This window comes from Phodopus roborovskii, unplaced genomic scaffold, assembly GCF_943737965.1.
Source record: "Phodopus roborovskii unplaced genomic scaffold, PHOROB, whole genome shotgun sequence".
In the NCBI taxonomy this organism is placed as follows: Eukaryota; Metazoa; Chordata; class Mammalia; order Rodentia; family Cricetidae; genus Phodopus; species Phodopus roborovskii.
The window spans coordinates 50,659,018-50,684,385 of NW_026126407.1; the positions used below are offsets into that span (position 1 = coordinate 50,659,018).

The 25,368-nt window shown below is 39.2% G+C and overlaps 1 protein-coding gene across 2 annotated transcripts in view; it reads right to left on the reverse strand.

Annotated features, from left to right (window-relative positions):
* Crebbp (CREB binding protein) overlaps positions 1-25,368 on the reverse strand; it is a 121,391-nt gene that overhangs the window by 68,993 nt on the left and 27,030 nt on the right. For both annotated transcript variants that reach the window (XM_051181314.1, XM_051181313.1), the window contains exon 2: positions 20,858-21,570. In XM_051181314.1, coding sequence (XP_051037271.1) covers positions 20,858-21,570 — 713 coding nt within the window. The remainder of the gene's footprint in view (positions 1-20,857; positions 21,571-25,368) is intronic.

Below are 25,368 nucleotides of genomic sequence, written 5' to 3' on the forward strand. Positions count from 1 at the left end.
TGGGTATGGTGGCCTACTCCTCTGGTCCCAGTATCTGGGAAGCTGACACAGGAGAATCAGATTAAGCTATATAGGAAGACTGCCTCAAGAAAAATTAAGGATCAGAATATACTGGCATAATGTACATTAGCTGAAATTTGAACCAAAACTTAAACAAGAACAAAAACACTCATGAATTTAAAGAAACCAAGGTGCCTCCTGCTTTCATGTGGGCACATAGCAACTTATCCACTTGGTACTTTCAGTCTGACCTAACAGGTTAGTTAAGCCAATACTTTCAACCTTTCTCTATGTAGTGGAATACACATAAAACCACACATTTATATAAATTTTATAAAGACAGTATGTTTCAGCTGGGTGGTAGTAAACACCTTTAATTCCTAGCGCTAGAGAGGCAGAGGCAGGAAGACCTCTGTGAGTTCGAGGCCAGTGTGGTCTATAGAGCAAGTTCCAGGACAGCTAGGGCTGTTTCACAGAGAAACCCTGCCTGGAAAAACCAAACCAAACCAAAATGAACAATAACACTTAAAAATATGATTCATATACATACACACACACACACACACACACACACACACACACACACACACACACACACACACACACACTGTAAATAATTTAAGGACCAGAAATGTTCATTCTTTCCAATAAAATAGAAAGAACCATAATTTATCCAAACTCTGGCTAGATCATTTGTAAAGCCAAAGCATTTCTCTCTTGGCAACCCACCACTGCTGGAAAAAAGCCAAGAAGAGTAGTTTTCATGGACTGGCATGGCTGCATTCAGTCAGCAGCTATCACCCACTTGCTCTTGGAATCCTTCCAGCACCTCAACTTAATGAATGGGAAGTTTAAAAGACAAACTAGTAAGCACAATGCCATAAACAGCACATTCACCAACCAGAGCACAACTAGGAAGCAAAGCTAGGTTAACTGACAGGGGCAGTTAATAGTCCCATCCTGGTAGCACTGAGGAAGACACAGCCCCAGATCTCAACACTTGATGTCAACAGTAAATTCTACTCACAAAAGTGCACCAAGACAGGGCAATAAGAACTCCAGGCCAAGGACACTAGAACTTCACTACCAGTGTTACACCTAAGCAGGCCATGACCTTTGGTGACACTGGACTGGGAGCCGTTGGAAAATTGTTTCTAATCTTGCTCCTAACTAGCCACATGGCAGGGACCAACCTCTTGCCTCCAGCCTTAACTTTTCATGTGTAAAACAAGAACATTCATTCAGGTGACTTACAGTGGAACTTTCACACTTCCTTCAAATCCTAAGTCTTATGCCTTTTTAAGATTAAATCAGTGTTTAAATTACATGACTACTTTATACTCATGGGAAATGAAGGTATTAACAGTGAGGATTTGGGATCCCAAATCTAACTGGCTTGAAGGGCCTTATAAGAGCGATACTCCCAGCGTGGCCAATGGCCATTATGAAAGATCACATAGGGTACATCCTGTTATTTACATGGCACAGGAACCAAGCAAGAATCCACAGTTTCAAGTTCTCTGTACTCTTGCCTAGTACTTTACAGAAAGCATGGGAGTATAAATAATCCAAAAGAGGACATTAAAATATAACTGAATTATTTTTGCCTAATTCCACCAAATTCTAATACCCCTTTTAAGGCAAAAGAATAGCCTCTTCAGGGTTAAACAGTCCTTTCCAGCCTAGTCCACAATAGCAAAGAAAAGGAAGGAGAAGAGGAAATAAATGGGAGACATGAGGAAAAATATCATTTTCCTTTATCAACACAAATTTTATTCACACTGTAGCTCAGCTATATGACAGAGCAGATAGATCATCACTGGATGAGTTATACATGTGCCCTATACAAAGGACGGGTATGCCATCCTTCACAATTCAGTCTACTCACTGATGAAAATGACAAACAGACACTAGAGGAGGGCTCAAAGGAGCAAGGCAATGAAAGTATCAATAATGCAAGACCCAGAGCAATGGGAAAGAGGACAGATAGAACCCAGAAGAGAGCATGCTACACCAGAACACAAAACAAGATAAAGTTCTCTTTTAGAAAGGTATTTTCATTTATATGTACGTTTTGCATGTGTGTATGCCATGTTATAGGTACTCACAAAGTCCAGAAGACTGTAGATCCCCTGAAGCTAGCATTACAGGCAGTTGTAAGCTGCCCAAAGTAGGTGCTGAGCCAAACTCAGGACCCCTGAAGAGCACCAAGTGTTTTTTAGCCACTAACCCATCTCTCCGGTCCCAAAAACAAGCTCTTAAGAAAGAAAGGCTGTTAGCTTTATCATATGGGACAAGCTGTGCAGGGGAGCCATAGGGAAACAAACAGGTTCTGTGCTATTCCCACCTGACAAGCTTTATACTCAACAGGAGGGCTGGAATTGGTAAAGGTAGACCCAGAACTCTAAATGCAATCACCTGAAGTGTAAAGCACACCCAAAGGTGACTGTCAATTTAAAGTGTGCAACTCTGTAACATCAAAATCTGAACTGTGAAAAGCCCTATCAAAAAGACCATGGACAAAAGGCATTCTTAAGTTGAGGGCTCCCAACTACTGATGCCTGCCTGAAAGAGGACTCAGAGGAACCTAAGAGGCTTTAGCATCTGACACATAGAGACCCAGAGAAGTACAAAAAAGTGGGGAAGAGTTAAGGGACTGGTGGGGTAATGAGATGACTCTCATAGTATAATTAGCATCAGATTACTGGCAGAGAGAAACACCCTGTTAAGATTAAAAAGAAAAAAACAGATCACAAAGTATATAATCCCCAAAAAACATACACAGAGCAAGGGTTGGGGGAAGGATGCAACTAAAAAACATACTGTGATCAACCTGGAGGGTTTCCCTCCTTTCTGAAATTGTATTTTTCACATTATTAGTGTTGTGTGAGACATGTGTAAAGGGGTCTCTCGGTCTCTCTCTCTCTGTCCCTCTCCTCTCTCAGGGGTGGGTGGGTGTGTGTGTGTGTGTGTGTGTGTGTGTGTGTGTGTGTGTGTGCGCGCGCGCGTGTGCACACGCGCGCATACAGAGTGCTTGTGGAGGTCAGAAGACAACTTTGTAATGTCTGTTCTCTCCTCTACCTTCAGTATGTTCCAGGGACCAAACTGAGGTTATCAGGTTTGCATGGCAAGTCCCTACTGAGCTGTTTCAACAGTCCCAGTTTTTCTCTTTTAAAACTTCTATATTATTTAAAACACCTTAACCAAGTATTATTTTATCATAAGGAGAATTTTTTTTAAAAAATTATTTTCTACCCACTCTTTGTCTACACAAATATACTTAAAATATTAACTGAAGCTGTCATCAAACACTAAATGCAACTAGGTAAACCAAACTGATTATGGCTCAGAGATTACACCTTGCTGTCATGTATTATAATGTGATTAGAAAACCATCTGAATGAATGAGGCTTGGCTACCACTATCAGATCTTTACCACCAGTCTTTGCAGAAAAGGAGAGAAAACAGAAACAAGTGTAATCAGGACACCAACAGCTGTGTGTTGCTCAAACAGATTATGTTTACTGCTTCAGCAACCATGTGTTGGCTCCTGATACAACAAAGGTACAATTATCACTGCAATCTGAACTCTGGCTCAATTTATTAGGTAGCTCTGGCTGATCTGGAACTTACTATGTAAATCAAATGATAGCCTCAAACTATGAGATCCTGGGACTCCTTCCACCATGGGTTCAAGTGATCACACTCAAGTGTCAGGCTTCCACAGAAAACACTTTTATCTGTTGGGCTATTTGAGGCAAGCCTGGTCAATATATTAAGTTCCAAGCTAGCCAAGGTTACATAGTAACTCAGAGTTGTCTGTCTTCCCGTGTCCCATCCATACCCCCCCCCCAACACACACAATCAAATAAACAAAATGGACAGAGAGTGGAAGAAAACAAGAATGAGTGGGCTGGTCTGGCTATCTCAAAACATCATTCACAACAATGACAGACAGGATGAAAGCTGTCTTATCTGGCAATCAAATCCTAAGGACCTAGTCAAAGAGTTAGAGCTGCTCATCTCCGTTGGCTACCTTCCCCTTGACTTACAGAACCCTCTGTGATGGTAGCAACAGCAGTAGAACAGACATAGGCTAAATCATATCACCTAGAGAGTGGCTTCCCAGTCTGTAGTAACCCTACAAGCCAGTGCTCTATCTTTTATCTCTCCCCCACAATATACTCACCCACTCAAAATATGCACACATATACACACACTCACATGTGCACATACATATACACACACTATAACCTCCTCATCCATCCTTATCTCTGTTTCCCATGCCTGCTCAATAAGAACACCTACTCATGGCTAAGAACATATGCTTCCATTTGCCATTTGCAAAGGACATGCTGACTTCTGGTTTCTGACTTCAATGAGACAGCACATACAGAAGCGCTCTGAAAAACCACAAGGCACTGTACAATCGTGAAGTGGCTTTAGGATTTTTTTCCAAAAACAGAATGTAAAGTTTTTCTCTAGGTAACCAGGACTCTCTGAAATGAACATTTTTGAAGTTTAAAAAGACAGGTAAAAACTAAAGTCAGTAACTGCAAGACAATGTCTGAAGTCTGCAGATCCCAGGGTTACCTTTCTCTTTGTGGCAAGGATTTAAGTTGGCCTGTGTTCCAGCTCATTCTCTATTTCTTGCAGGAGAAATGCAAAGTAAGTACAGCTCAGTTTCAAGCACATGAAGTTTCCACTTAGAAAATAAGCAATTACTGCAACCCTGACTGCAGAGACTGTCCTATCTTTCAAAAGCCAAAGGCAAAGAACCATGTTCTTATCCTTAACATATAATATGCAGATATATAGCCCCAGAAGTTTCACATCACTCTCCACTGATTATTAAATATGTCACTTCTAATAAGAAAATGTCACTAACATTAAGTCCCTGCTTCTTTTCTGTTGCTTTCAATCAATCATTTTATATCAGTACTGATTCAATAACTGTGACAAATTGTTAACATGGAAGGTTTGGTGGAATAAAAGTGAAGTGAAAACATGGGAGTTCGTGCTAGCTTGAAAAATCTTCTATGACTCTAAAACAGCTCTAAAAATAACGACTACTTTAAAATGAAAAGCAAACTGACCCCCCCCAAAAAAAAAAAAAAAAAAAAGAAAAAAAGAGAACACCAGATAAATAACAGATGATGATTCTCAAGAATAAAAACACAGACATTGGTTATATGATTCCATGTTGTATTTTTGAAAAGGTTAAAATCCCTGGAAGCAGGTGAGGCTGGAGAGATGCAGGAGTAGTTTAGTGTGCACTAGGTTTGGTTCTTACTACCTGCAATGGTGGCTCATAACATCTTGTAACTCCAGTTCCAAGAGATGAATGCCCTCTTCTGGCCTCTGAGGGCACCAGGCTTGACTGTAGCACATATCCATACATACAAGCAAACCACTCATGTAAAATAAAATCAAGTAAATATTAAAAAGAAAGTAACAAAAACACCCAAAATGTTATAAATCAAATCCCTCTTTGCCACCACAATATAAGAAAGATAGATGACTCATCAGTTAAGAGGACCTGCTACTCTTGCCAAGGACCTAGCTCAGGTTCCTTTGTAACTGCAGTAATAGCAGGGATATGATGACCTCTCCTGGCCTCCATAAAAAATACATGTACATGATACACAAAAGCAGGCAATACACACACACACACACACACACACACACACACACACACGGTTTTTAAAGACAGATATTTAGCCAGGCATGGTAGAGCACACCTTTAACTTTAGCACTCAGGAAACTGAGGCAGGTAGATCTCTGTAAGAGTTTGAGGACAGCCTGGTGGTGTAGGTACAGGACAGCCTGGTCTATGTATAGGGACCCTTTCTCAAAAATAAACAAGCAAAATAAACCAAAGAATAAAAAGACATATTTCAGAGGCAGGTTGCTCTATAGACTCAAAATGTGTAGTCATAATTATGGTGCCCTCCTGCATTCAACACATGCAGATGTACTTCTTGAGAAAAGTCTACCTTCTTATGGGCCTTGCAAAGCCTGATTAACTGAATACATACTTCAACTAGAGAATCGTGGTCTGCTCAGATGTCAGGCAAATCTCAGTGCACAGAGACTTATTTCTTTAGACTGTAAGCAGTATACCCTTTCAGTATAATGAGTCCTGAGAAATGACTATCTCTCAACTATATTTTCTATAAATTTTGTAGAGGGGGAAATCTGTTCTATACAGAGGGGAAAAAGGCATTACATATGTGTTTATCATTTTATAACAAGTAGTAAACAAATAATGTTTTCGAAATCCATCACAGGTGGGATATAGGTATACGTCTGTTACTTTCTAACATGCCATTTTGAATGATGTCTTGTACAAGCAAGACTGTAGCTCAGAAGATGTTACTCCTTGTGTAACCTCAGAGGGCTATTAAACATGGAACCAAAGTAACTTTGTTGGCAGAATTCTCAGCACAGTACGGGCACAATAGCACCTTCTTCCTGGTCACACCTACCATAATTCAGGAAGAGTAAGTAATTTAGGACTATGCTAAAAATTTGTGCTATAAGCATATATATTTTTTCTTTTGAAATAGGCCAAAAAAAATTATACCACAATCAGCATCAGCATAAAAATCCTTACGTGTTTTAACTTAGTGGCAGATGGACAACAAATACTGTAACTCTTTCCAAAATACAGAAGAAACATTTTGGAAAAGCTGGTCATCACGTTTTGACTCAAATACATCGAGAAAAGCACAGCACTTACAGGTTTGTAGACTAAAATTATCCTGTGAACGACTCAGAAAACAGAAATCTACAGCAAACTGTGAAGTGTACATCACTATAGGCCACTAACTGCATTCCATGTTGTATGTTCATGCCATCAAATAGTATCTCCTTGGAGATACTACATCATCAGCCCAACCTGTAGCCTGTTCAAGCTGATGGCAAGAATAGAGTGCTCAAGATGTGTGAACTATATAGCACTGGAGTCCAATTAGCCTAACTTTCAAAGCTTTGTTAACTACCCCAGGAATTGAACGAGACCCCAAAAGACTATGTTTAAGGCTTCTTCCCACAAGGAAGGGCAACACTAAGCATGAAAGGATCAAAAGTAACTAACAGAATAAAAACTCATATTCTCCAACAGAAAACAACAAACCACATTCAGTGGTATGTCATCTACTGTGTCTATGCAATCAAAATTTACTGGGCATACACAAAGGCAGGGAAATGTGACTGATACTAAAGAATAATCTATTTAAACAAGCAAAAGAATACCAAAGAAACCAGATTCAGAAATGACAGACATGTTGGAATTAAAACTTCAAAAACACGAGAAAGCAAAGAAAGAAACAATATAGCAAAGAGACAAATGGCATGGGGATATAAGTCCAGTTATCAACATTAAATACTAAACACTATCAAAAGACTAGTAACATTAGACTCCGTTGGGAGGGTACTGGACTAACGTTCTAAAACAATAAGATTGTCAGGATAATTAGAAAGTGAGATATATCTAAATGCTATTTATAAGAGAAACACTTTAAATAAAAAGCAAGCAAATTAAAATTTACAGACACTAATTAAGTAGAAATGGCTATATTAGCTTTAAAAAAAAAGTATACTTTCTTTAAGACAGAATATTAATATAGCTGAGATATTTTATAATGGTTTCAATTCATCAGAAAAATACAACCCAAATACATATTCACTTAATGAAAGTTTGAGTATGGTGGTATATGCCTTTAATCTAAGACTATGAAAGGCAGAGGCCAGTCTGTTCTACACAGACTTCGAGGACAGCCAAGGTTAAAGAGATCCTGTCTCAAAACAAAACAAGAGAACAAATAAAAACCTAATATAAGTTTTGAAGTTCTTTCCCAATGCATGAAATAAAAGCAAGCCTGTAATTATATTGTTGATTTTGCATATTCTTCTCTTAATACCTGATACACTGCTCCATCCAAAGCAAAGGTTCTAATAAGATTAGTCAACTTATTCTATTTGACATTTTACAAAGAAAATCCTTACAACTGTAGGATGCATTATATTTCAAGCATGTATCTACCAAAAGCTACAGAGAGAAAAGTCAAATGGGAGGGCAGGAATGAGAAAGGGTAATGGTTTTTGTTCTGTTTTCATGCTTTCTCTTATGTGTAGAATATGGATATTTTTTTAAAAAATTTTTTTTTCCTAAATACAAAAAAGCACTGCTAAGAATATAGCTCAGTGGTAAAGTGCTTGACCAACATGCACAAGGTCTTGCAGCCATCAAACAGAAGGTGCACTGAAGATGCACTACTTTATAAAGCTGGAATAACAATGGACAAAGACACTTATTGCTAAACCTGACAACTCAAACTCAATCACCAAGACATACATGGTGCAAGAAGAGAACCAACTCCTATAATTTGTCCCCCGGCCCTCAAAATGACACTACAGCGTGAGTGTCCATACATATATGCACACAAATTCTACTCGAGCGTGCATGTGTGTATAGTATAGTATGTATCTCAAAACCATTCGAAACGAAAGGAAGAGGAAGAGAAAGAACGAAATGGAGGGAATGAATGTGTGAAAACAATTCCATGCATGTATTAAAGTACTCGATAAAAACTATTTCATATGCTAATTTAAAAATTTAATTTTATTTGACTCTGACTCAAAATATCCATTAAATTTAAAAAACCTCCTGAGGGAAAAATAAGAAAATCATTGAAAACCTGACATTAAACATATTCTACAAACAATAAAAGTTAAACAGAAAAATACTGTGTTGGCAACATGGCTCAGCGGGTAGAGGTGCTTACAGCCAAGTCTGATGACTTGACTCAGGAGATCATAGGCCCAAAAGTTAGAGTCTGCTACTGTTCTTTAACTAAATGGACATGTTATCAAAGATCTTCTACTTACGTTAATACATATAAACTCAGGGTATTCTTAACCTTGGAAAAAGTTCTTGTTTGTTTGTTGTTTTTCAAGACAGGGTTTCTCTGTAGTTTTGGAGCCTGTCCTGGAACTCACTGAGCCTTGAACTCAAAGAAATCCACCAGTCTTTGCCTCCTGAATGAGTGCAGGGATTAAAGGCATGCACCACCACTGCCCACCAAAAACCTTCTCTTTTTAATGGGTGGTGGTTAATGCAAAATTAAACTAAACGAAGTGCCCAAAAACAGTAAGTGACTACTGAGTGTTCGTTCAGTCCTAAGCGAATATTCATATCAATCCACCCAAGGAACAAGGAACATCGAAGAAGGAAAGAGAGGCAAGAAAAATGGTTAAGAGCAGGAGAATAGAAACTAGCACTGTGAAATGCTGTCTTCTTGACATGACATGGCTGTTGTACTCTGAACTCCCAGCAGCTGTGATAACCTACACACAAGATCAAACCAACCAAAATTCCAGCATTAATGGGGGTGAAGCTCTGGGGGCTCTACTCTAAGCTGAGGAAATACCAGCTGTTGCTGAATGTAAGAACAGTCTATTTTCCAGGTTGTAGTAGATGGCCCATGAGCAAAAGGACAGCAACTAATAGAACTCATTGAGTTTTTCAAAACCAAAACAAACAAAAACCTGAGACGACACAAAGTTTGGAGGGAGTTGTCTGGGGAAAGGTTGAGGTAGGATTGGAGTGGCTATAACTAAAATGTATTTTATATAATAAAAGTAGTATTGTGAAAATGCTAAATTAAAAAACCCAGACACAAAAAGCTACATATTATACAATTCCATTTATATTAAGTGTTCACAATAGGCAAATGCATAGTCAATAGTAAATTAGAGCTTTGTCAAATCCAAAAGTGTTGGGAGACATGATAGTTTAAAAAGCAAAGCCAGGCTATGATAGTACACACCTTTATCCCAGCACATAGGGAGATCTCTGTGAGTTCCAGACCAACCTGATCTACAGTGCAAGTTCTAGGACAGCCAAAGCTACACAAAGGAACCCTGTCTGAAAAAACAAGCCAAAAAGCACAAAGAGAAAAAAAAACAAAAAAAGAAAACCCACAGACTATATTATATAAACTGATTAAAATGTTTCACAATTTACAATGGCTGCATGTATATCTGCATGCACTGAAAAATCACTGGACTATTGAACTAATTTCATGGCATATGAACTATATAGTTCATCATATTGGTATTAGTAAATAACTTACATATTTGTTGCAAAAAAAATGAAATAAAATTTAAAAACATGCAATTCTTTCATTCATTCATACTGTTAGTTCCAATGGGGGGGGGGGGGAGTTGGTGATGGAGAAATATTCCCCCACAACCTCTGGTATTTGAATACTCAGTCCCTAGTTGATGACACTGCTTGAAGAGATTTAGATGTTTCCTGCCTGTCTGACCCTGGGAGAAGGTTTTGAGAAGTCTTAACACCACTCTCAGTTTCCTCTATACTCCCTGCTTGTGATATGAGACGTGAATTATCAGCTGTCCCTGCTATCATACCTGCTAGCTGTTGCTACCCACTCATATAAGCCCTTTCTTCTACAAAATGTCTTGGTCATGATACAGCAACAGAAAAGTAACCAAATAGAAGTTGACACCAGCTGTCAAAGGCCTAACAGTGCTGCTTTTCAGAAGAATGTGGGTGACCTTGAACTCTGGACTAGAACTTGATGTAGGAGCTTGGAAGACAGTAGTTATGTGTACTGTGGAGGCCCCTGTTCAAGAGGTCTTGGAGAGGAACAATATTAGCAACTAGGCTAGAGAATGTTCCTGTGGTATTGCGGGGAGGGGAGAGGGTGATGGCTGCTTTCTACCAGTATCCTAAGAACTTGCCTCAAAGCTAAATTTAGGACCAGTATCTTTGGCAGAGATTTCAAGACAGCCAATACTGATTCTGCCAAATGGTTATTAGTAAATAACTCCTTTCCAGGTCTATAATGAAAAGGTACAAGTGGGGCAGAAAAAGATACAAAATGCAGTTTGAAGAGAAAAAGAGAACCAGGAAACTTAATGTTACAGCTAAGGCTCATGCCAAATAAGAGAAATAGATTAAAGAGAGCCCCATTTGCAATGGAATAAAGGTAAGGTGACTTAAGGCAAGATCCAACACAGCTAAGCTTCCAATTTGTGAAAAGGCTTAAGGAATCCTCTGCTCCTAGAAAGGAAAGACACAACAAACAAAAGCATACATGATTCAATTGGGTCCAGCTCCATCCCACACTGGCAGGCAAACTTATCAATGTTACCCATATGGTGATCGCTTTAGAATCATGAAGGGGTCATGGAATCTTCCTCCATGGCTTTAGAGAGCAGCCGCTACACGGCAAGGGAGGCTCTGCATGGAGAACATGAGAGGCCATGTGTGAAGCTATGGTAGTGAAGCCTGGGTTGCACTGAAGTCCCCAAGATGCTGGTGATGCCAGAGCCACGGGACTTTTGCCAAGGAGAGCTGTGGGAGTAGGGGCAGACTGCAGACAGCAAAGCAGAAAAGGCAGAACCATTTAAGCCCTTTGACATTGGACATGGAGCTACAAGATTTGACATTTGCCTTTCTGGGTTTCAATCCTATTTCCATCCAGTATTTCCTTATTATGATGCCTTTATTCCTCCTCCTTTGGAATGGTAATGTATATTCTGTAATGTTTTATTTTCGAAGTATGTAATTTGCTTTTTGATTTTATAAGTATTTAGAGCAAAATATTGTCTCATAAAAGATTTTGAACATTTAAATAGTGTGACTATGAAAAATGATGGGGGTTTTTTGAACTTGAACTAAATTCTTTTATATTATGTTTTGGCAACAAGACTATGGGGTCTGAGAGTGGAATATGGTAGTTTGAATGCGAAATGCTCCTATAGTATCAAGCGCGTGAATACTTGGTCTCCAGTTGGTGGCACTGTTTAAGGGGGGTTACGATATATGACCTTCTTGGACAAAGTATGTTACTGGGAGTCGCTGTCAGAGTTTAAAGATTGTGCCATTCTCAGTTACCTCTCTGCTCTTTGCTCGTGGAGGTTTCAGCTCTTCCTGCCACCTGCTGCCACAATTCCCTGTCATGACGGATCCATATCTTTCTGGAATTATGAATGCAAATAAGTGCATTCTTTTATAGAATGTCTTGCTCAGGGTGTTTTGTCACCATAGTAGGAAAGTGACTAATGCAGGGTGTGTTGTGAACAATATTTTAAGTTTGACAGGACCCCCAGAATCACTGAAGAGGCAAGTTTCTGGGCATATCTGCAAGGGATTTTCTAAATTAGCTCCATTAAGATGCAAAGACCCATCCATCTTAAAGCAGGAAGCACGATTCCATGGATGAGATCCTAGAATGCATAAATAAGAAGAAAGCCACTCTGTCACTAGCAGTTATCACTGTCCTGTTCCTGACTGCAGGTGCAAGGTGACCAGGTGTCTCAAGGTCCTGACAGTATGATCCTGCAATCATGAGCCAAAATAAATTCTTATTTGAACTGTTTGGTTGGGTGTTTTGATGCAGCAATGGGAAAAGTAACATGGGGGTAAGGGAAGTACAAAAGAATTCTCTGGGTAAGAGAACGTCCTACATCCTAAAGGACGGTGAATCATAACACATACAAGACCTGTTCGTTCTATTCTAAGTGCTTATATTTCCAAAAATACAAAGTAAAACATAAAAACCTTTTTAAAATTAGCAATAGTATGTCTTTAATTCCAGATCATAAGAGTTGGCTTTTTGTTGACAAAGAAGATTTGTCAACTAGTCACTCATTTCTCTTACAAGTATTGGTCTCTGAGAATTATCAAAGATGTCTTCATTGTTGCTAATATGTCAAACATTCTTTAAGGTTGTATTACAGAGAATAATCAGTTAACTAGAAAAATGAAACACTGACTTCAACTTTGACTTTAAAAAGACACATAATTATACATATTAAGTGAGCCCTGTGAAGACACTTTGGCATGATAACCCAAGTTCCATTCTTTAATCCCGGCACTGGGGAAGCAAAGATAGGCACATCTCTTATGAGTTCAAGGCCAGCCTGGTCTACAAATCATGTTCCAGGACAAGTGTCAAAGCTACACAGAGAAAATGGGGGGGGGGGGGCACACAAAAACAAATAATTTTCATGAATTAAACATTCACTGAAAACATTACAAAAAAGACTCATCGTTTATGACTATCTCGTGTCCTACAGCAAAGTAGCAAGCCTCAATTTCTGCAAAACCACATAGGCTATGTGCTAAGAGCTACTCACACACATCTCTCCTCTCATAATTGATACAACAGTTCTTGGGGGTAGGCACTATTTTACCTCATGTAAAAGATAAGAGGGAGAGACAGGGACAGGAAGAGAGAGAGACAAGCAAAGTGATTTTCACACAGTTAACAATTTGGAGCCTGCATACATATGAACCCAGGCAACTCACTTCAGAATCCAAGCTCTACTCTTGAAGAATCATCTGCAATTATGTATGATAAGGTACCTCAAACTGTTCTGTACTTCTGCCCAAAAGCTGTTCCTCCATTGGCTATAAACATACCACACCACACTGTAATTCACTATGCTAGGAAGTTTCATTTTACAATCTACTTATTTCTGTTGTGAGTCTCTAAAAGAGACCAAATTATGATTTTTTTTTTTCTGAATAGAAAATCCCATTTTAATTGCATTATTTTTAGCATTTTTATGGGGAATGAGTATGTATGAGTGAATGTGTGTATATATATACATGTGCCATGGTGTTGACATGGAATGAGGGGCAAACCTGCAGGAGTCAGCTCCCTCCTTCCATCATGTGAGTCCCAGGGGTGCTTAGCAGGAAGCACCTTTCCCCACTGAGAAATCTTGTTAGCTTCCTTTCTTTACATTATCTTAAGGAAAAGATATTACATCAAAGTGAAAAGCACCAGATAAACATACAGTGTTGTTTCACTTATTATTACTGATCAGAGATTCCCAATTGAGTAGCCAAATAAAGAAGGTGAACTAACCGTTCCTTCAACAGCCAACTTGATTCTTCTAATTCTTTAATAACTACCTTCAGTTAATCTATTCTTTTAGAACATAATTATCAGAGTGCAATTTCTGACTGACATAATTAGGTTCACCTTGGAAAACTTGTTAAAAATGCAAATTCTCAGGCTACACCCCCAAATTGATGAATCAAAACTCTGTCTCGCTCTTGGGCACTTTGTGTGTAAAGCCCAGTTTTGATTTTAAACCACTGTTCCAGCTGACTGTGGCTGTGACCTGGGTCCATGTGAAAAACTTTAGGAATAGGAAGACAACTCCCAGATAATATCAAGCACCATCTTTCTGAACATTTTTTTTTTTTAAGTGCAGTATCACACACCTCTTCCTTAATCCTCTGTGATTTTTTTTTTCCCTTAACTGTATCTATTTATTTTAATATCTTTTCAGGCATGTAAGAAAAAACAAAGTTGATTTTGAGGGTGACACACAATAGTAAATTTTTATTAGCCTTAAAATCAGAAAGACTTTGAACCACTTGACCAGGTTTGCTGGTTAGCTTTTATTGTCAACCTGACACAACCTAGATAGTCACTTGGAAGAGGAATCTTCAATTAAGGAGTTGCCCAGATCAGATTGACCTATAATCTATATCTATGAGAGACTGTTGGCTGATGAGTGATACGGGAGGGCACAGGTCATGGAAGCAATACCATCTCTGGACAGGAAGGTCTGGGCTATATAAGAAACCTAGCTAAACATAAGCCAGAGAAAGCCAGTAAAACAGTGTTACTTCATGGTTTCTGCTTCATTTTTGCTTGAGTTCCTGACCTGACTTCCCCAAGGAAGGTCTGTGACCTGAAAGTACAAGCTGAAATTCTCCCTACTAAACCTCTTCTGGTCAGCAAAACAACAGAAACTAGAACACCAAGGAACACAAAACACTTTCCACTCTCTTATGCAACCTTCAGCACAAAGCAACATCTCTCAGCACCTATCACACAAGTGTCTGTGGTTCCTAATCCCACTAAAGTTCATCTTTTCTGGTTTCCTTCTATGTGCAGGCCAAATATTTGGATTATTTTCAGTAGCAAAAGTGACACAAATAGGATGGGCAGTAGTAGTGCACACCTATATCCCTAGCAAAGGGAGGGAGAGACAGGTGGATTTGAGTTCAAGGCCAACTCTACAGAGCAAATTTCAGGATCGCCAAGGCTATGTAGAAAACCTTGTCTCAAAAAAACAAAACAAAACAGGGAGAGGGGCTTGAGAGATGGCTCAAAGGTTAAGTGCACTGGCTGTTCTTCCAGAGGACACAGCATCCACATGGTAGCTAACAACTGTCCCTGTGACTCTGGCTCCAGGGGATCCAATACCCTTCAACAGACAGGCAAAACACTACAAGCAGGCAAAACACTAATGCACATAAAAATAAGTTTGGTTTTTTTTGTTGTTGTTGTTGTTGTTTGTTTTGTTTTCTTAAGTTGATACACGCTCACTTAAGTAACAGTAACACACTAGGCTTTGCTATATTCAAATGGAGAAGTGATTTTTAGTTTGCTCCAGATTTTAACTGTGCCATGCCTTATCACTGCCAGTTTCTACTCACATTTTTCCTATCATAACTGTTTCTTGCTAGTAGTGCTTACCTATAATGGCAGCCCTCAGCAAGCTGAGACTGGAAGAACCTGAGTCTCAGGTTTAGTCAGCTTAGGCTACAGATACAGCAAAAAACAAACCCCCCCCCAAAAAAAAAAAACAAAACAGCATTTTATTAGTCACACACAATTATAAATAGAGGGGAAATAACCCACAATCAAGAATGCTCAAGAATTACAAGAAACTTTTAAAGATTATTTTTTTATTTAAATCTGTTATCTGTGTTTATGGGTGCCAGCAGAGGACAGAAAGGACACCAGATCCCCTGGAGCTGGAGCTACAGGTGGCTGTGGGGTGTCTAAAAGGAATGCTGAGATCTGAACTTGGAAGAGCATCAAATGCTCTAATTGCTGAGCCATCTTTCCAGCAAAGAATTATATTAACTTTAAGATAATAAAATGAACGACGAGAATTTCTGTTAAATATAAATTGTACAACTGACCCACGGTTCAGAATGCATAGCTCATGACTAAGAGGGCTTAAAGCCAGGCTGAGTGTAATACTTATTACTAAGATTATGAGAAATTGTCTTAATCTGTTCTATGGAATTTAAATGCCCTTACTGTACGCTGTGCGTGCGTACGTACGTACGTACACACACACACACACGTACACACACTCTTTAGATTTTACGTGTATAAATGTTGGCCAGCTAATGTATGTATATGCACCATGTGCATGCCCAGTGCCCACAAAAGTCAGGTTAGAAGAGAAGGTGCATCCCCGGCACTGGAGTCATAGATGGTTATAAGCAGAGTATTGGGATTTGAGCCTACGGGTCCTCTGCAAAAACAAAGGTGATCTTAAACTCTGAGCAATTGCTCCAGCCCATTACATATATTTTAATGAGAAATAAAAGAATGGTTGGGTTTTTCTTAAAGCCAGAGAAAATTTACACTTTCTTGAAAAACACAGAGACAGCTACATCAATTCAAAAGACCAAAGTCCAAAAACAGCCAACAGCCAAAAAGTTGACAGATTTCAAGTCAGTCTGGAGGGGTGAAGCCTTAAGTCACTTGTTAAGAATCTATTTTTCTGGTTTTGAGTTTTGTTTTGTTTTGTTTGAGGTGGGGGGGGGGGACTTGTATAGAGTGCATATATGTGTGGAAGCCAGGGGGCAACACTGGGTGACACTCAGAATCAGTCTACCACTTTTCTGAGATGGTACTGCACTGGTCTTGACAATCAGACTAGGATGGCTGGCACCAAGCTCTAGGGATTTAGTTATCTCTACTTGCCCAACCCAGCCTGAGTACTGGGGATCAAACTCACATTCTCATGCTTGTGCAGAAAGCACATTAACTTACCTATCTATCTATCCAGATGGGAAAAGTTCTTGTATTTACCTAAAATAGTGGTCCTTATCCCCATCTGCCATAAAAATCATATGAGGAATTAATGTATAACCATGTCCTGGTCCTGGTCATGCCCTAGAGATTCTAACCTAGTTGGTAGGTCAGCAATGAGGTTCAGACATTAGTGTCTTTAAAACCCTCCAGGTAATTCTAATCTGTGGCCAGGGCTGAGAACCCCATGTGAGTTCACCATCATTTTCATGAACAAAAGTTGAGTGAACAGTTAGGATGACTTTCTGGAACTGATATAGGCAGAGATCAATAACTGATGTAAAACATAACAACAGAGAAAAATGGGCTAATATTATCTAAATAGACTGCACTGTGACTACTAAAGCTTGTTTATTGGTAGGCAGGAATTCTTAAGAGCTTAGTGCTAGGGCTGGGGATTCCCAGGGCCTCATGCTTACCGAACAAGTGCTAAGCCACAACCAAAAGTGAAGACAAGATTCAAAAAATAAGGAAACATACAACTTTTCTCTTACTTTTTTTAGGAAGAAGAGGGAAACAACAGATCGTGCTTATATTGTCTATGTTGGTCTCCAACTCTGTACTTTAGCCATGGCCTTACCTCTGCCTCCCAAGTTGTTAAGACTACAAGTGTCACCACATCCAACAAAAAAGAATATTTATAATTTGGAAAAGGGAAAGTATTTTTGAAAATTATATACAATCTAAAAGCAATAAAAGGAAAAAACGGATGTTTACATACAACCTGAAAATATATACCTGACAAAATATGTAACAGTCACACTGTACTTGATAAAAAGTGGAACTTACTTGATAAAAAGAGAGAAAGCTGTCTTCTGAAAGTCTTAAACTTTTAATACATAAAGAATAATAAGCTAGAGCTCAGTGGTAGGACACCTGCCTAACTTGTGAATACCTAGGATAGATCCCTTGTACTAAGCAGGCAAGCAGACACACACACACATGCACTTGCATGCATACACATATGTAAAATAATCTGAGAAAACAATTATTTGCAAATTTATGAAACCAATTTGACTAGAATTACAAGTGTAAGAATACTAATATCTAACAACATCTAATGTTGGTGAGGATTTAGATAGGTTCATTCAATATGGTTAAGCATGAAACTTGCACAATATTTTTCAAGCTATTTGGTAATATCTACTTTTTGAAGTTTTGTTTTTGTTCTAAATAAGGTCTCACCATGTAGTCTGGGTAGCCTACGAATTTTTATTCATCTCAGGCTGATCTAAAACTTGGCAATAATCCTCCTTGTCTTATGAATGCTAGAATTACTGGAGTACAACATAATACTCAGGCTATATCTGTTTATTTTAAATGTATTCTTTCATTAAGAATTCCCCCCACCTTGACTGCAGAGACAGTTGAACAATCTAAGAGCACTGGCTGCTCTTCCACAGAACTGAAACTCAGTTTCCATCACCCACAACAGGTACCACATATTAGCCTAAAACTCAAGCTCCAGGTGATGATGCCCTCTTCTTGCCTCTCAGACATATAGCATATATACTCTGAGACAAGCATATACATAGACTTTAAAAAACAAAAACAAAAACAAAAAACAAAACTAACTACACTTGCAAAAATTTACCCAGCACTTATTATTCACTTACAGATATAAATGTACAAAGTATGTATGAAACAAAAACAATTGCAAGAGTGAAACACTGAATCAATCTAAGTATCTAATCCATAGAGCACATATCCTATACCAAACCATATACTGCTAGAGTCCTATGAAGAAAGACAAACAAGGAACCATATCCAACTTAGATTGTTAACTAATAAGAGTGGTTGTCTAGATCTTTTGGAATGTGTAATGCCACCAATCCTCATGTTTAGTGTAATATGGGCTTGCATTTAAAATTTTTCTGTAAACAGGATCTAGAGGGATGCCTGAAACTAAAAACACTTGCTGTTCTTGTGGATCAATTCCCAATACCCACATGGCAGTTTACAACTACCTGTAACTCCAGTTTTGGGATATCTATCACTCTCTTCAGGCTTCCAAAGGCACTGTACACATTTGGTACACAGACACAAGCAAACATCCATATATAAACAAATTTTTAAAAGCACTTTTTTGTAAATATTAGTTTTAAAGGAATCTCATAGGCAGGCATAATGGCAATCACTGTAATCATAGCACATGTAGAGGACAGTCACAAATCTGAGGCCAGCTTGCTATATACAGCCAGTTCTAGGTCAGCTAGCGTTACAAAATGAGGCCCTCTCTCAAAAATCCAACTGGACTCCATAGTTTAAGATTTTTCAATAATCCCAGGACCAAAGTTTTGATAACTGTTGCATTGTGTTAGTTGTATATTTTAAACATAATTCCAATTCCTATCCCCCCCAAAAAAATCCTTTTTAAACTGAGTAGTTTGAAATATGAATTAGAAGGGTTCAACAACTGATCTACCCACAAACAATAAACTCATTAAAAGTCTCCTTCCAACCTAACAGTAAAAAGGGTGTAGATGCACAATGCACCCTTCTGCCAAATACAACTATAGTTAAGTTTACAGTCTCCCTCTACTAACTTTAAAAAAAAAAAAAAAAGTTAAGTACAATTTTAATATTGGGAATTACTTCCTTTTTATTTCTAAAGTTAAAAAACAAAACATCTTGTCTGTGGCAGCTCCAAGACTTTATAGTCTGCCCATGTTCTCCTCAACTCTCCAGGAAACCGTATTCTAATTTCTCCTCTTCTCTTCTTTAGGACTAATGAAATTCACAGAACGGCCCTACCTGGAATTTGTTGAACTGCACAATATAGGTGTACCCAGTGACTGCTATTCAAAAGTCTTGGATCACAGAGCCTCTAAATTAAGGTTTGGTACTTCAATGGCAATCTGTGTTTCTTTCTCTGTACCCTTCTCTTATCAGTATCTTTTTTTTTTTTTTTTTCCCTGTATCACATATATCTTGTTATTATCCTTCCCTATTCTCCAAGTTCAGATCCTGTTATACCCAGCAGCCACAAGGCTGGTGGCTGCAAACTAGCCCAGGCCTTTCTCTAGAACAAAGATCAAGACCATGCAGAACTATCTGAACTATCCAAAGAGTTCTGAAAGTCCAGAGTATCGGGCAACATATCTTCAGTATGCTAGTCAGTGAACCAACCTCTCCAACAAGCTCCCAGGTGATGCTGGATGGACGTCCACTTTGAGAACCATTGCTCTGATGCTCTCAATGGGACACAATTGTCTATAATCTATAATCTCCTGGCTCTACTCAGTCCCTTTCCATTGTTAACAGTGGCAAAAGTTGATCAACTCAAACTAGCTTCTTTATGAGTAAAATAGAGACAGTAAGCATATTCCCAAATGATGGAAAGGAAGGAAGGAGGGAGGGAAGAGGGAAGGGGGAAGAAAAGGAAGGGAAAGGAAAAAAAAAAAAAAAAAAAAAAAAAAAAAAAAGGCGGGTAAGCAAGAGGATGTACTTCATCATCCGAGTAAATAAACATCTTTTATCAGATCCTCCATAGCATTAAAAAGTTGATTCTCAGCAGAAACTACCCTTCAACCATGTGATCCCATTTCTACTTATTTTCCTCAGAGGTTAAAAACTGGCAACCAGTAGCACACATATATAATCTCAGCACTTAGGAGGCTGCAGCAGGAGGTCCATGAGTTGAGGACAACCTAGGCTACAACACAGGAGTTCAAAGCTAGGCTCAGTCTAAACAACAAAATACGATCTTTAAAAAAAAAATCCCCCATTTTAAATATAGGAGGTAGAGATTTTTTTTTTCTATCTGAAAAGGACTCAAAGCAAAAACAAGAAACCAAAAACTGTCTCTTTCATGTGACATGTGCAACTCTCAACAGGAGATTAAAAAAAAAAAAAAAAAAAAAAAAAAAAAAAAAGAGCCATATAGTCCCATGTTGTCATGTTACTTGAGAGGAAATGCCCACCATCAGTCAAGAAGCATTCAAATACTTCAGCTCACTTACCTTGGTCATGCCTCCTGTCTGTGCCGTGTTCAGTCCAGCATGGCTAGCCATTTGTGGGGAAACCTGTGTCAAGGTCTCAGCCAGCACACTGCTTGTGGCTCCCTGCATAGCTGGAGCAGGGTAGGGCATTCCAGCTCCCCTTCCTCTTCCAGCAGCCCCAAGAGATCCATTCATGACTTGAGCCTGCCCTTGCTGAGCCTGATTCATTAAGCTATGGCCAGAGTTACTATTAAGAAGGCCTGGGTGGGTCTGGTTGAAGTTAGCATTCATGCAGATCCCTGGTCCAGTCTGTGATGTGGCAGGGCTACTGGTCACCAGCCCCACTTGCTTTTGTGCTTGTGGATTCAGTGCTTGGGAGGCTGGGGGGGTGGGCCCAGAGGTGCTGGCTGCCTGTTTGGGCAGGCTAGGGGTTGATGAGTCTCCCTGGTTCAGAGGGCTCTTGCCCATGGCACCGAGGCTGGCCATGTTTGTACTGTTCGGCTGCCCATGAGCCTGCTGGCCACCAAGGCCCTGTTGCACAGGGCTGCTGGCACTCACATTTCCTATCCCTGGGTTGATGTTAGAGCCACTGCCTCCTCTAAGAAGCTCCGACAGTTGTTTATGTTTGGATGCAGCATCTGGAACAAGGCTCCCACTGTTTAAAAGGCTTAATTCTCCATTAGGGATCAGCTCATCAGGAAGATCATTTTCCAAGTCAAACAATGATCCGAAATCTAGAAATTAAACAGAAAGGGAAATGAGAATCTAAGAAAACACAACAGCTCTCCAACTGTCATGTTACTGTGATCTTAATCTAATAGTGCATTTCATATAAACTACTAGTACATCTTAAGAGTAATACCAAGCCAATCTGAAACATCATTTGTGGAGATTAAAAAAAGGAAATTTTTTTCAAATTCAGAAAAAGGGAACATTAAACAATAATGAAAAAGGGTCAGTTCTTTTTTCTTTTTTTAAATCATATCCTAAAACAGTATGGTATTTAGAAAATACTTACATATACAAATTAAAGAATAAAGAATCTTTTAAAATTCATTAAATTTAAATGTTAAGTAAGATGCTTTTAAGAATGCAAGTATGAAAACAGGTGTGGTGGTGTATACATGTAATCCCAGCAATTGGCAAACAGAGATGGGAGAATCAGAAATTCAAAACCAATCTTGGTAATTATAAATATATAAAGCTCAAGGCCATCTTAAGCTACATGAAGTCTCTGAACCAAAAAGTAAAAAGCTGAAACCAGGCAGTAGTGGCACAAGCCTTTAATCCCAGCAGAGGCAGGCAGATCTCTGAGTTGAAGACCAGCCTGGTCTACAAAGGACAGCCAGGGCCACGGGACAGAAGAAAGGAGGGCAGGGAGGGAGGAAGGGAGGGAAGGCGTGCAAAAAAGTAACTAGATGAGTTCTATAAATAGGAATTTAGGGGAGATTAAATTCAACCTGAGTAATTGCATATTTGAAAATTAAACTATTTTTTAAATATATTTGAAAATGTCATTTGTTGAAGATACATGTATAAAAATATAGAAACTATAAACTGATTAAAACATAGTCAAAGATTCTTGCACTTCATGAGAAGGATTACCACACAGGAAAATGAGCACAGTGACTCCTGGTATAAATGGGCAAGGCATGTAAGCAGGCATCCATGCCCAAAGAATATAAAACAGCAAAATAAAACAGTCTTCTTGGTTAGCAAACAAACTAAAATACAAGCAATTTCCTTTTTCTGGCTCCTTTCAAAGTAACCATCCTCTGCAGCATAATCTTACTACACTGGCAGCCAGCACCTCTATTCTTTCACTCTTCAACCTCCAGTTAGCAGCCTGTCGATGCATGTGCAAAGAATGACATATGCAAACTATGTCCACCACAGTGTTATTTGTAACAGGAAGGAACAAAGAAACCAAAAACAATCACACCCAAAAGCAATTCAACCTAATGAGATTCAACAGATGAGACTCCCTGCACCAGAACCCCAACTCTACATTACACTGTACAACTTTGGGTTATCTTAGTCTGTCTGTACTTCAAAGTCTCCTTATCTGGGAGACAACAATAATGACTCCCTACACTAATAGGGGGTGTTCTGGATCCTAGACGAATTAATGAATGGAAATCACTGAGGTCTGTGGGTGATATGAACTTAACAAGAATTAGCTATTACAGCCAGGTGGTGGCGGCACACACCTTTAATCCCAGCACTATTAGTTCCAACAGCTAGGGCTACACAGAGAAATCTTGTCTCAAAAATAATTAACTATTACTATTATAAAACTTAATAAACACTCATATACTACAAAATATTTCAAGTAATTTTGATTACTATAGAGAAATGTAAGAATGTATTATGAGAAAGTATAAAAATGGAAAAAGGTATGCAAATGGCACACCCATGAGATTAGATCAATGACTGGAATGTAACTGGTCAAAAATAAAATTAGTCACACTAGTAAAACAGTGAGGCTGTGAAGGCAATGTGAAGTTTGGGCAGTTTTCTTTCTTTAAAAACTGCCACCTGCCATCCCTTTAGAAATTTAAGAACTTTCTTTCCAGAATAGCAGACAATACTTTCTACCTGTCAAATCCTCTCCTACCACCACCAGCTTTCACTGTAGTCTGGTGATGGAATGTTTTACATACCATGTATGAGATCCTGAGTTTGATCTCCACCACAGCAAAGAAGGAAAATTTCACAATAAGCCCCCTCCACCACAGGCAATATTTTCTGTGCTGCCTCCTGACTGCTTCCCCATCCATCCATCCATCCCCCCCTCTTCTTCCCCCCATCTCTCTCTCTGCTTCCCCATCCATATCTCTCTCTCTCTCTCTCTCTCTCTCTCTCTCTCTCTCTCTCTCTCTGGGGGTTCATTTTAAATTGTGTGTATGTGGCAGAAAGTGAGGGGTACACCATTGGTGCAATGCCTGAGGGGAATAGAGGAGAGCTAGAAGTTGTTAGCCACTTGAAATGGGTATTTGGAGCTAGACTCCTCTGTAAGAACAGTACCCATTCTTAACTGAGCTATCTCTCCAGCCAACTGTTTTGCAGAGGAGGATCCTTCATATGGGATACCTCTTCAGGGTAACTGGACTGTCAATTTCAAGAAGAGAATCTGGTTCTGGAAGGGCAGACAACCCAGAAGTTTCTCTTGACTAGTCAGCACTTCTTAAATCTCCTGTTTTCAGTGTAGCTCTCCTCAATCCTTGAGGGAGGAAAGGAACTTTCATCCAAACCAGGAAGTCAAGTCTGACAAAATTTGGTGTCCTTATCTGCCTGGAGTGGAATGAGACCATGCCAGACACTGGATCAGCAAACATGACCTAAGAATTTTCCTATGGGCTCTTTTAAGAATCTCAAGCACTCATCCCCTGAAAGGAGGAGGCAAGAGTGAAGAATTGAGGGCAGATAGTGGGGGAGGGGGGTAGGTGTTTAAGTAAATGTATAGGGCCAAGTCAGGACCCCTGTTTGAGAGAAAATAATGGAAAAGTTGAACCCAGGAATTCAGATCCCCACTTAACACCTAGCCACATGTCCTTGGGGCAAACTGCTTTTTTCTTCATCCTAAACCCCTCACCTGCAAAACAGAGATAGCTACATGCTAGAGGTTTGTTATGATAAAAGTTGGAGAGCATTTATAAGATCCTGAAGACAACTAGGTGTGGTGACACACACCTTTAATGTACCACACTCAGGAGGTAGAGGCAGATGGACCTCTGTGAGTTCCAGGACAGCCAGGTATACAGTAAAGCCCTGTCTAAAAAGTAAACAAATACTTATGTACAAATTCAAAATCCACTCTAACCATTTCTTACCTTTAATATTTACCCACCACTCTACCACTCAACAATCAGACCAGTTTTCATTTACATAGTATTCTACTTCTTATCAAACACACAAACACTTTTATAATTGTGAACAGGGTCTTTTCCCTGATAATTAGTTTCAATTTTTACTAGCTTGTTAACATTTGTCTTTCTTGATCACTTTTATCATCCATCCAAACACATTTAACAGCTGTTTGGGTGCAGCTAGAGTTAACAACAGTTACTTCCTCATCTACAAGTCAAATACAAGAACCAGTACAACTAAATGTCCTAGGCATGGCTGCTTTTTGTTTTGTTTTGTTTGTTTTTGATTTTTGTTGTTTTGAGACAGCTTCTCACTGTGTACTCCTGGCTTGCCTCAAACTCACAAAGTAGATATGTAGACCAGCCTACTAATCTTAACTCACAAAGATCTGCCTGGCTCAGCCTCCCCTATGCTGGCAAGCTCAGGGTGTGGCTCTTCTAAAAGACAGATGGTCTGCAGACAAACCACCACCCATGTTCTCACCACTTTTCCCTATTCTCTAATTTAAAAAATCAAAAGGAAGCAAAGACAATGAGCCAGGACACCATAACATAGCACACCTAGCTTTCTGCATACCACAGTATCACAACAGTGTGTTGAGTAACAACAATCTAACCCATCTGAAGTCCCAAAGGGTCAGCTCAGGGATACCACTTCCAATC